General features: G+C 37.3%; 1 protein-coding gene across 2 annotated transcripts in view; it reads right to left on the bottom strand.

The window, feature by feature from the left end:
* CHL1 (cell adhesion molecule L1 like) overlaps positions 1 to 13414 on the bottom strand; it is a 92156-nt gene that overhangs the window by 40214 nt on the left and 38528 nt on the right. For both annotated transcript variants that reach the window (XM_087431357.1, XM_087431358.1), the window contains exons 9-12: positions 8315 to 8446; positions 2707 to 2847; positions 2262 to 2373; positions 700 to 866 (exon numbers count right to left, since the gene is read on the bottom strand). In XM_087431357.1, coding sequence (XP_087287483.1) covers positions 700 to 866; positions 2262 to 2373; positions 2707 to 2847; positions 8315 to 8446 — 552 coding nt within the window. The remainder of the gene's footprint in view (positions 1 to 699; positions 867 to 2261; positions 2374 to 2706; positions 2848 to 8314; positions 8447 to 13414) is intronic.

Below are 13414 nucleotides of genomic sequence, written 5' to 3'. Positions count from 1 at the left end.
AAAAGTTAAGATATTGGTGAAAATTTATGATTAAACAAATATATGCTCTGTCATCTAAGTAGCAGGCCATGATATTGACATGCCACAAGAAACACAAATGCTCCCTACAATTACCACTGGACCTTTCTATTCTTTGTGTTTTCCTGAAAAGAATTCTCTGAGCAACTTTAAAATCAAAATATTAGCGAAACCCAATAGACTATCACTGGCTTCTCAGGACTTTGTTCTGAAGAAAGAAAAAATACAAAGGTGTTTTTGATTCAAAAAGAGGACAAAAACCCTCCCCATCCTGCCATGCCCCAGTCTTTATGAAACTGAGCTTTTATGAGTTTATTCATGAAATTTTTAGCTCGAAGAGTTGATTACTGGTAACATTACATTGAGTTGGTTATTGAGATAAAATATAGTTACAGAAATATACCAAAATGGGGGATTTTTTAAATTTTAAATATTTCTGGTCATTCATCACCAAGAACACCTAGCTCCCTCTTAAAATGGTATAAAGCCATGTACATATCATCAGCATATCCTATAATTCTTGTGATGGTCTTCTAGATGAAACACAATCTAGGAGTTTTGAAATTGTCTAAAGAAATTTAACTGGTGCTTGAACTTAAATTATATTGTTTCATTTGGGAAAACGAAGACAAACTCAACCCATGTAAGAATTCATGCAAAGTAAAAACAAAATAAAATTACTTCTAATATCCAAATTGGCTGTGACTGCAGTTTTTCCTTGAGCATTTTCTACCCAACAAGAGTATGAGCCAGCATCTTCTTCTGTGGTTTTGTTGATCTGTAATGTGCCATTCTCATAGATATGGTACCGTGTGCCTTCAAGGGGTTTTGCTTGTTCTACCTTCTGCCTATGGACATGGAAAGCATAAGTCAATTTGAGATGTGACAGAATTGTACATTCTTTTTGAAGCTGGTCGCTGAGGTCATTCAAGCTTATCCCTTCTTCAGGAACTCAGCAGAACTTATGAAACGTTCCACTGGGGTCGACATTTTTCCCAAAATGAGTGATAGGCGTATAACTTACCTGCCCAAGTAGGCTGTGTCTAGAGGAAATCCAGGTCCAGGCTCTACGCTTCTGCTGTATTTCTCATAGCTATCAGTACTGTTTTGCATCTGTCCTCAGAGCTTAATAAATATTTTCTGGCTTATTGATGGTGAACTCTTTAGTTAACGATTGCTTCAGGGTACTAAATGGGAAAGCTAGTAATTGAAAGAGATAATGAACCTTCTGAACCTCCTGCTGCCCTGGGAGAACATTGGTCATTCAGAAATATAGGCCAGAAAGTCTTCCCTGGCCTGTAGACACAGATTACACTTACCCCTATCAACCCAGAGTTATTTTCTCGTACGTTCATCCATTTTCCAAGCATTTGCTGCCACAGCTTGATTTACTCTGTACATTGCACAACAAGGGACTGCTCGAGCTAAAAAACCCAAAGGACCCATTCTGGCTGCTGTTCACTCGGGACTTCTCATGGTCACATCTAGGGTAAGGCAAGTGAAGTATTTGCCTCAGAGGCAAAATTTAAGGGCATGTCAAAAAAATTCCCAGTAATCAAGATAAATAATATTTTAATGGAGTATTTTTAAAAAATCAAAAATCATGCAAAAAAATCCACAATGAACAATATATCCAAATTTTAAATAAAGACAGAATCTGACCCTGCACTTGCACGACCCTTCCTCACTCACGTCACTCTAATCTTGGCCCTGTGAGCAATGGCAAAATTATTTAAGAAGAGTTTAACCAAGCTTTTCCAGTGAAGTAACAAATATGGTAGATCCATATGATAATGTGTTTGGACTGATTACATCAATCAATATATTGAAGTTAAATTCAAAGTACATGTTTTAAGCATATGTGTTTGAAATGAAATGTAGGCTTAGATAATTATTTAGATAATATCCAAAACAACAACAAGAAAGTAATATATGATCTTAAAGTAATATATGACCATGATGAAAAACTAAATCGATCTGTAAAATTGTCTCTGTCATCACTTCAATCCTTTGCTTTCCTTTGTGAGCAGAAATGGCTCTCCATATTTCCCCATGTGAGAGAATCCTACAAATCTAGTCAATGGTTCCAGGAGAGGGTAGGTAATGAAGTTTGCTACCTTATTTCTCAGAGGCACTGGGTACATGTAGCAACATGGACACAATGCAGCTTGTCAAATGATGGATGAAGAAACAGGCGAAATTTACAACTGATATTCTCTTAAGAAAACCGTGTACCAGCTTACCAGGACACTATTGCCTCCGGTGAAGCAAAGAACTCGCAGTATAAGAAAGCACTGTACCCAACCACTGTAGCATAATTTTCTTCATCTTCAGTTTGTATCAATGGACGAACATCTATTTGAAAATAACATAAACAGAGTTTTAAACTTTCATGTAAGAAATAATATGTGAAAATTAAATTTTTCTCTATGCTACCATGTTAATGTTGTAAGAATCAAAAACAGCTGAATATCACAGTACATATACTTGAATTAGAAAAGTATTTGAATTCAATACATTTTTGAAGTACAATTTTAGTATGAAGTCTAATGCCCAAATGTAAGGTGAAAGGTACTTTTATTTTTCCCCATGTTTTATGTGTGGAGAATTCAATCTACTTGTGAGTATGACCTTGAATATTTTCCTTTGGAAAACAGCAGGTTACAGTCTGGTCCCAGGTATGCTTACCTACAACATCGATATTGGCATTGGCAAGTATAGTTCCATGGGCATTCGCGGCTTCACACTGGTATACAGCAGTATGATTCGGTTGTAGGTTGGTAAAACTGATTTCCCTGGGGGAGACGACATCACCAGCAAATGGATTTTCTGCAAGAGATTAAAGAATGTCAGTTTGATAAAAAATAGGACATAAAATATTTATATACCATTTATTAAACATGTCATACAGTATTTATATTTTAAGACCAGTTTAGGGTGAATAATAGTTCATTGAAGCCAATTCTTTAGAATTTCTTAACAACAACCATGGAGTTTTCTTTCCAGACCGTTCTACAGTTTCAATTTTTCTGCAAATTAATATTTATTGTCAAAAGATCTGTTGATCTCCAGCCCACTGCCTCTCCATGCCCATACCCATAAGTAAGATTCAGATTCTCTGTTTAGCATTCCAGCTCCACTATGAACTGAACCTCACTTACTCTTGTAAATTTAGGTCCTGGTACTGCCCAGCATAAACACAATATCAACACAGCCTGAGCCCCTTAATCCACCAATATTGGCTGCTGTTCTCCTTGGCACTTTTGTTCCTCTCTTTCACTTCTCTGCCCTTCCGCAATTTTCAGACATATACCATTCATTTCAATTGTCTTGCTTTGCTATTTAACCATTTCAGGTACATAACTCATATATTTCATTTTCCAAGTAAGACTAAACCCTTCTTGAGAGCAGGGGCCAGGTTTTCTACTTTTTGGCAATAAATCCTACTCCACTCCTGATTCAGGTATAATTCTGGAAATACCTTTTGGAAATGAGAAGACCTAACACTTCTGGTGCATTTATTAAGGGCCAAAGAAGTCTGTTGAATGTGGTACATATTATCTCATTAGTTCTGCTCAGAACCTGCTAGATCAGCACTAATATGGCCATTGTGGAGGTGAGGGGACTGGATTTCACAGAAGGTGAATGACACAGCCCACAGCATTGGCCACATTTCTGACCCCAAATCCCAAGCCCTTGCTATGACACCCCAAACAAGCAGCAGACAGGCAAGCATATTAGCTAGGACTGTTGAGTGAGGGGCAAAGATGTTAGCATTTTTAGTTTAAAAGACATTACAAGATTACCAATAAACCTAATTTCTTTTCCCTTATTGTGTCTCTATTATACAAAATAGTGACTATACTAAATTTTGGGTTATAGAAAAGGTTGACTGCTACATATTAAAATAAAAGATTTTTCTTATATGTCTTTTACCCTCTGGGAGTCAGAAATGAATATGTTTTTACACTTGACTCTGAGCTCCAGGAGAGCAGGACCTCGTCTGTATGTTGTGCCTGAGGAGCTGTCATCACAGAGGAGGCAGTCAGTAAATGTTGCCTAGAATGACTGAAAAACATTTATGTTGGAAGGCATTTTATTCCCGGAAGGTCCCTGTAGTAGGCAGAGTAATAGTCCTTGAAAGATGTCCACGTTCTAATCTCTGCAATTTGTGAATATTTTACCTTACGTGGCAAAACAGACTGTACAGATGTGATTAAGGTTAAGGATCTTGAGATCGGGAGATTACCCTGGATTACCCAAGTGGGTCCAATGTAATTACAAGGCTCCTTAAAGTCATAGAACCTTTCCTGGCTGTGGCCAGCCAAAGGGAGATGTGACTATGGAAGAGTGGTCAGAAAGAAGAGAGATGCAATGTTGCTGGCTTTGAAGATGGAAGAAGGGAGCCATGAGCCAAAGAATGTAGGTACTCTCCAGGAGCTGTAAAAGACAAGGAAAGGGATTCTTTCCTAGTGCCTCCAGAAAGGAACACAGCACTGTGCACACTGTGATTTTAGCCCAGTTACTCTTTTAGTGTTAGACTTCTAACTTACACAATTGTAAAATAATAAATGTGTACTGTTTAAGCCAGTAAATTTGTTATAGCAACAACAGAAAACTAACACAGTCATGGGTCACTTAATGATGTGGATGCATTCTAAGAAATGTGTGGTTAGGCAATTTCATCATTGTGTGAACATCATCGAGTGTACCCACACAAACCTAGATGGTATAGCTTACTACACACTAGGCTATATGGTACTAATCTTGTGGGACCACCATCATATATGCGGTCCATCATTGACTGAAACGTGATTATGCGGTGCTTGACTGTACAATCCTGTAGGACAATTTATCACTTATCTCTTGAGAATTAGCAAGACGAATAGCTCTTCCGAGTTCTTTAAGACTGAACTCTTAAAGAATGCTGCAAAGGACTGAGTCTCTGATCTGATTCTGTATTCCTGTACCCTATATCAAGTTCTACAAATTTCAGAGTGAACCTCCTCATCCCCTTTAGTTCTTCTTATGCCACCTGTCCCATGGTAAACTCTAAATCAACATAGCATTACAAAAGGAAGAAATGAAATTATGGCCTCAAGTTTGAGATGAAAAACAAGTAAACATTGCTCAAAGCTGCCTTCTGGGGTAGGTATGGAAATTGCAAAGTATTGCTGCATGCAGGCAAAGGCTAACAGGCGCTAACAGGCGCTCCCAGGATTCCAGAAAGCCAAGTTCTTTACCAATATCAAACAAAACACATTAGTCCTAACATAAGTTGTCTTCAGTCAGTTCAGTGGATGATAATGCAATATAGTGGGAGAAACTTCAGCTCTGGACTTGATCATTTCTGGGTCCCATTTCTAGCTTTAAATTTACTTGGGTTGTGTCCTCAAAAGTAAGGAATGTAACCTTGCAGTTGCCACATCTGCAAACCAGAGAATAAAAAATCTCTTATGCAGGGCTTGTTAGGCAGGTCAGAAATATTGGATGCAAAGCTTTTGAAAAAGGTTAGGCCTGTAATCAATAATAGTAATCATTTTGATTTAGAAATATTCCATATAATAGATATGTAATTGCTAGAACTACAAGCTCAAAGAGATTTCACATCCTTTAGTCAGCTCACTGTCATCGAACATCCCCAGAACTGTTTGCAGAGAAGCAAGGAGCGCTATGATGGAGAGCTGTGAGAACAACACTGAGCTTGCATTCCAAAGACGTGGCCTTGGTTGTAGGTCTGCCGTTATTCAACTGTGCTCTCTTGCATGAGTTTAGTTTCAGCCTTTACCTCCTCATCCATCGGCAAACCCGTTGGCTCTACTTTGGGAAGAAAGCCAGAAGCTAACCGTTACTACCACCAACCTAGCCCTAGACCCCAGTGTCTTTCAGGCAGCTCCTAACTGCAGTAGTCATACAGTTGATTCTCCATTCAGAGCCCAGAAAAATCTTTTGTTAATAAATTGGTCATGTCACTCTTCTGCTCAAAATCCTCCAAGAGCCGCCCATCTTATTTCACAATGAAATCTGAAGTCCCTATTCAAGCTTTCACGTTTACATACGACGTGGCCCCTGCATCTCCTGACTGATCCCATCTTCTAGCACAATTAGTGGACATTTGGTCCTGTCCAAAATGTCCATGAGCACATTTGGTCCATGCCCAATGGTTTTGGACAGGACCAAATTCAAGGACCTTTCGGTGTGGACCAAATGTCCTGCAAGGCCTATGCACTGCCCCTTCCTCACTCACTTGGCTTCAGCCACTCTGGACTCCTTGCTTTCTCTCAACACTCCAAACAAATCTCAGGGTCTTTGCACCCACTGACCTCTCCGCCATGAAAGCTCTTTCAAAGATATTTGCATGGCTGCCTCCCTCACCTCTTTCAGGTCTCTACTCAAGGTCAATTACCACAGGGGTCTTACTAGTATTACCTTAAAACAAAATAGCAACTCTAGGTTCTGAACTTCTGTTACACTCACCCCTTACCCAGCTATTTTTTACTCTACCACACTACAGCACACATTTATGTGCTTATTTGTCTATTGACTGTCTCTCTCCACTAGAACGTCAGATTTATGAGAGCAAGACTGTCTATTTTATTTGCTGGTATCTCCCAAGCAATAAGGCCAATGCCTGGCTCAAAGAAGGCATTCCATAAATATTATTGAATGAAAGAATCAATCTGTTAAATATGAATAATCGTATCTCGTTTAAAAAGGTTCATTTGGGGATTCAAAGCAATATGTGAATGTCCTTCAGAAATAGTTAAGTGCCATTCAAATATGCAATTTTATGATTTTATTTTCCAGAGAATCTACATTCCTTATTTTAACATCCTTAACATTCTTTAAACAAAAATTGTTTTCATTTCCTGCTGATCTACCTGAAGCCTCATTTTTCATTTCTTATTCTGTTCTCTAAAGACATGAGGAAAAAGTCTCAAATTTGAGGATACTAATAACGAGGGCTAAGGTTTCCTGAGTGCTTGCTAAGTGAAAACAATAATAGTAAACAATACTTTAGGAGTGTCCCTCTGCTGAGCATTCTCTGCGTGGTGTTTCTTTTATCCATGAAACAACCCATGAGTCCATACTACTTTCATCCTCATTTTACAGAAAAGAAATGGGTTATAAGAGAGTCAGTAATACGCCCAATCATACAGCTAGTAAATGGCAGAGCCTGGATGCGAACATTGCCAGTCTGGCCCCAGAGTTTATAAACTACCACAATGTTCTATTGATAAGCCGCTATCCTAGGTGGTTAATTATATTTATCTCATTCAATCACAACCAACTACCATTAGCTCCATTTTGTAGTTAAAAAAACTAAAGCTTGTGGAGATTCAACAAACAGCTCAAGACCCTACAGCTAGGAAAGTGCATAGCCTCCATGGGATCCCAGGTCTGTGAACCACCAGGATACCTACACATGTGGGTCCAGGGCACAAGGAACTAATGGAAGCAAATACGTATGTCTGAACATTGTAAATGCTCTAAATCAAGCCAATCAATTGACAAATAAAATTTGTTCTATCCTCCTACTTTAACAAAGACATTCAAAATGACCAGAGCTCTATGTTCAAATTGAGGATTTTTTAACGTCTTGGAGTTCTATGCTAGAACATGGTGTAGTGGGGAGCATAGGCCCTCAACCCTGGTTCATACCCACCTTTGCATGCCCAGCCTATCTGGGGAGGGCTCAGAGCCGACTGGACAAGGGAATTTTCTGGTCTTGTGTACTGGAGCTTGGTCAAGAGCACACAGGGAGCCAGAGGTAAGGGGCACAGGTTCAGGCTTTGCATGTCTCTTTGGCCCTGTGGATTTCTCAAATCATGGAGACAGGCAAGATGGGAGGATGGCCAGAGCAGGTCCCTGTAGAGAGCAGGGCCCAGGGCAGGGGTCTCTGTCGCCTGAGTCTAAGGGAAGTCCTGACTTCTGACCGGTGCTCTCAACCACTAGGGCACTGTACCTATTTCTTCTCAGGGTGAGGGACAGCAACTGGCTTTCCTCCTTAGATGCATCCTCTTTCTCCATGAGTTGCCTTATTTTTTTAAACTTCTTTTTATATATAATTAATGCAATGGCCCAACGAGTACAAATATTATTTATGGCTTTTCCATAAATCTAAGCCTAAATTAAATTGCTTAGAAAGATGTAATTTCAGATTTCGTGGTTAGATCTGTCTTGCTAGTCCAGCCACTTCCCAACTCTGTTTTACACATATCCACAGTGTCTGACCATTAAGCATCCCAGCAGACCACTACCTTTAGCATTGCCTCACAATTAGTGTTTCACTCACTTTCAATTGGGGAGCCATTGACTCTCCACTTGATTGTGGGTTCAGGTTCGCCTTCAGCCTCACATAACAAGATACCACTGCTTCCTGTGCTATACACGGCACTCTGAGGTTTCTTCGTCCAGCGAGGAGGCTCTGGAAATAAAGTGAAGAGCTCATCAGCAATTTTATCCACGTCAGAATGTCCAAAAATGTTAAGGCTTGTATTTCTACTACTCACCAGCAGATGGCGGACACAACAAAGTGTTTCACAGAAGCTCTTTTTTTGGTAAATGTTCTGTAAGGCAAGGTGGGTGTGGTTTTGTGTGGTACAGGTGTGTGTGTGTGCATATATGTTCTAATTTTGACTCTTAGCCTGTATAATAAAATCACAGCACTAAAAATAGTTATCTACAAGTTAGCTATACAAGTATCTATCTCATTAGCAGAAAATGAAGGAGGAATATGCAGATGCTAAGTTTATTTAGTGCTGGCTACAGCTTATTTTCAAGCAGCAGCAAGGCATCTAAAAATGCTGATACTTAAACATATATTTTGAGAATTCTTAAATAAAATTAAAATATTCGGCACTTATTTTAAATATTTCTTAATTAATGACTTTATATCATTTATATACCCATATCTATATCTATCTTTTTATCTATTTAATGAATTTGGGAGACTAATGTTCCTAGAAATTTTTTTTTGTAAGGAGGGAGGGAGGGAATCCTAAAAGCAACATTAGCTTTTTGCCCTCAAAACAACGGAGGAAAAGATATATTTAAATTACTTGCATCTTTCTATGACCTAATGCTCCAATATTATAATTCTAAGTGGTGTTTCAGTACAGAATGAGACATTTTTCTTTACCGCAAACATTACTGTCATGTTTTGTCACCTTAAGTATATTACTATGTCAGGAGCAAATAAAAGATTTAGATTAAAGTGTGGATGGTTTGGATAATTTGATTTCAGAGAAAATTGCACAATACCTGGAGGTAGTAATTCCCATCAAATGCGGCTTGGTTATTTCCCCGAAGACATTTTTGGATTTCCATTTTTAGTCAAAAAGGAAAGTCTTTAAAGACACATGTATGTGTAAAGTAAAAAAGGTCATTGAAACCATTTTCTTAAAGGAAGAAAAACGGGATTCTGTGAAAAGAAAATGCCTATAAATTCACCAAAAAAAAAATGAAAATATACACATAACCCTGGCAAGTTCAAGTCCTAGCAAGAGAAGTACCTTTGTAATTATTTCATAGGGTGTGGACTTAATTGTTAAATCCCCCATTAAATATCTGTATTCATAATCTACAATCTGTAAGTATTTAGTTTAAATGCAATAGTTCAAATTATAAACTGCATATCATTCTCTGAGGTGAAGGGTTTTGTTTTGTGTGTGTGTGTGTGTGTGTGTGCGCATTTTGATGTTATTGTTACTTTTTTTTGGCTTTTCATACAACCACACTAAAATTAAACATTTGAGTTAGAGAAAAATTTCCATGAACATGAAAATTATCATATTTATAGTAGGAAACAAAGACTACTGCTTTCAGAGTACATAAAACTAAGGGAGACCATGGAGATGTAATGTACAGCATGGTGACTATACAATAACACTGTATTGTATACTTGAAAGCTGCTGAGAGAGTAGATCTTAAAAGTTTTCATCACAAGGAAAAAATTTGTAATTATGTATGATGATGGATGTTAACTAGACTGATTGTGATGATCATTTCACAATATATACAAATATCAGATCATTATGCAGTACATCTGAAATTAATATGTTAAATGTCAATTATATCTCAATTAAAAAATAACAAAATAAAGGAGATCATGTAATGATGACATTTCTCTAAATCTTCATGCATGATAAAATCAAGTTTTCTATTTCTATTCTCATCCTACAAATTCCATTAGTCCCTTGGTGTCTGCACTAAGATCTATTACTGTTAAGTTATCATTTTATGCAACCTTTTCACCTTGCAAATGGAGGACTGAACTTGCCCAGGGTCACCAGGAAAAGAAGCCTCATTTCCTGTTCCTGCCACTCAATGGATTTGTGAACCTACAGGGTGAGCAGCATTGCGACTTCAATGTAAATGTGGTGTTATTTCTAATTCATTACTATTTTGTTAATTTGGACCACAGACAGGATCTAAGAACAAATCGCTTTACCAACTTCCACTTTGTGCTTCCAAATCTAACCTCCCCCAACATTTATTAACTGACTCAAGAGGTTTTGTGTATTCACTAGGAATCATCACTAAACTTACCTTAACCCTTTTTCATAAGCTTTCTTTATAAAAGCTTGGACATTTGTTTTTATGCTTCTCATCTCTGTTCTAGAGAAGTAAGCTGGTCCCGAGCAAAGGCAGACTTTGCCATGCAATTTGAGAGAGACTTCAAGCCTGTCTTACACAGAAACATCTTCTTGGGCCTACCATGACACTGCCCTCACTTCCAGCCCACTATGGGGTCTATAGTGAAAGCCCCTAGATTAGTGATATCTAAAGAGCCAGGGCAGAATCTTACTCATCCTCTGCTTGGCATGATGAGAAAAGACACATGTGGAGTAATTTTGAGTTGAATTGAAATGATTAATCCCCAAAGACTCCAGTGAAAAATGCATAGGGAGGAAAGAAGGGACCTTGGATGGGAGGGAATCACTGACTTCTAGTCATTCACGATCTCATAATTTCATGTCTTGATTGAACACATTTGGCTAGTTGCTACTTTGTTCACAAAAGAATGCATAGCGAGCCTGAGGACATCGGCTATGGAACAGGAAATTTTTGGTGGTTGAAGTTAGACTAGAGGCATTGCAGGGACAGAGAACAAACAGATGTTTTCCAAAGCTTAGAACATGCAACTCTATTCCTGAAGGTTAAGATCTAGTTGAAAGGATAAAAGAAAGCTCAAAAGAGAGGACTGAATGGTTCAAATGAAAAATTCTGAGAGAAAACACCATCATTGAATCCTATTCTTTTATCTATTATCCTAAGATATATAGGAACTGCGGAAAACTACTTATGTTGAAACTTTACCATTTTGTCACAAGTGTAAATTAAAAGATAAGATAAATTTCTCTTATGCTGCTGAAAACTGAGATGCAAATATTTGAACATTGAGAATATAATAAACAAGCTAATTAGAGATGTTTATCACTAGAAGGAAAACAAAATAAAACAGGAAATTTGGTACCTATAAAACATACAACACAGAGGTTATTTTCTTATAACAGATTCCTATTAAATATTTATATTTTAATAAATCAAAAATTGTTAGGTTCATCAAACAGATTTAATTGCAACTTTTTAGAAATAGATTTGTTACTTGAAAATGAGGCTTTCTTAAGTATATCAATGACTGAATTGCATTTAAGTTCATGACATCCCTTTAAAATGCAAAACGATTATGGGTATATAATTATGTATAAACACTTTCCCACTACACTTACTAAAATTCAAAAGCCTTAAATGATTCAAAAATTTACAACACGAACATTGTTGGTGGGAGTTTATTTTTAAACAATCAGTTGAAATGTGACTGTGGTCATATTTTGATTTCCAGATTTAGAATGTTTTAGATGCCATTTTATAAATCTCTTTTTACTTAATATGTAATATTTATATCACGGATACCTAGAAAGGACACTTGTGCTTAGTCAAGATATCCTGGCTATTTTTTCTTATACATATTATAGGATTTGAAAATGTAGTTTGTTTTCATATGTAGAATGTTGTTTGCTTAAATTACAGAATTTGATTGTGTTTAGTAATAAAGAGAAATATCACATACAGAGAGAATACAATACAATACATGCTTTTACTTAAGCACAATGGGTGTTTTCAGAATGGACTAGACTTTCAAAGTTCACAGTAGCATTGCTCTTTTCCCATATGACTAATCCTTGTTATTTAATTTGAGTTTCTAAGCAAGAGACAAAAAAAAAAAAGGGAAAGAAGAAGGTGCAGGAAGGCAGAAGAAAATCGAATAAAAGTGAACTCATCCGTCCACATGATTAATGAAGGTTATATTTACTGCTTTCACATTTAAAAAAAAAAAAGACTTCTTCAGTTCAGTTTGCCTTTCACTTGTCTGTGTGAAGAGAAACTCCTAAAATATACAATGGAGGGCATATTTAGTAGTTTCTCATTAAGGGGAAAGGATTAAATGTTCCTCATAAAAACATTATTTACATCTCAATAGTGCTAATAGCTGTTTTATGAATAGTGAGGACAATTTGTTCAGGAAATCTATATTCCTTTGGAGTCCTACAGTCAACATTTTAAATTGCATAATTAATTTTACATCCTTGATTTTTTTTTTTTCCCCCCGCAACCCTTGCAATTCTTTGGAAAACTTCAGTCTTACAGTCAGGAAAACCGTGGCCAGATTGTTAAAATATTCAGCTACCGTAGCAATGCTCCAGCCATCTGGAAGGATTTCTAATAGTCAGCAACTTGGAGTAGAAGCAGCTAACAATTAGACATGTCTGGTTCATGGGTACGTGTCTGTGCTGGGGCGGGGGCAGGAGGTTACAGAAAAACATCCCTGTTGCATGGTGTAGCCAAATTACATACAAGCATAGAATGATGACTAAAAATAAAGATAAAATAAATCTCTCAAATTCTTCCTCTCTGAATTTCTTTGTGAATAATTTAATGTCAGAGGAATATATCACTGTTGGCAGATGTTGATATTTATGCATAATATTGGGCTTGCTTCTATATAGGTTTTGCCTTTGTTGAACCAAGGAAAATGATATTCTCATCTTTGGTTTTCCATTCTTCCTAACTTAACTAATCACACACATTGTGCGAGAGGTCTTGGAAACACAGTGTTATTCCAAACAACAGCATGACTAAAACAATTATCTCAACATTTACTTGTGAGCTGAATTTGTGTCTGAGTCCTCATTTTTTTTCCCTTTAATTAAAACAGTGGGCCATTACTTAGGAGTTCCTTGTGCAAAGTGAAGCTTTAAGAGGTGAACTCTATTGGAATATAAATGGGAGCCCTAGAGCACCAGCTCACTAAATGGAACCCTGAAAGAGACAATTCCTTTCAATAGTTAAGCCTATAACAGCACTAAATAAGCACAAATGCAGTAATCAT

This window comes from Ceratotherium simum, chromosome 5 (genome assembly GCF_057802395.1).
Source record: "Ceratotherium simum simum isolate JZ-2026a chromosome 5, ASM5780239v1, whole genome shotgun sequence".
NCBI classification, from domain to species: Eukaryota; Metazoa; Chordata; class Mammalia; order Perissodactyla; family Rhinocerotidae; genus Ceratotherium; species Ceratotherium simum.
This window is presented reverse-complemented; position numbering and strand designations above follow the sequence as displayed.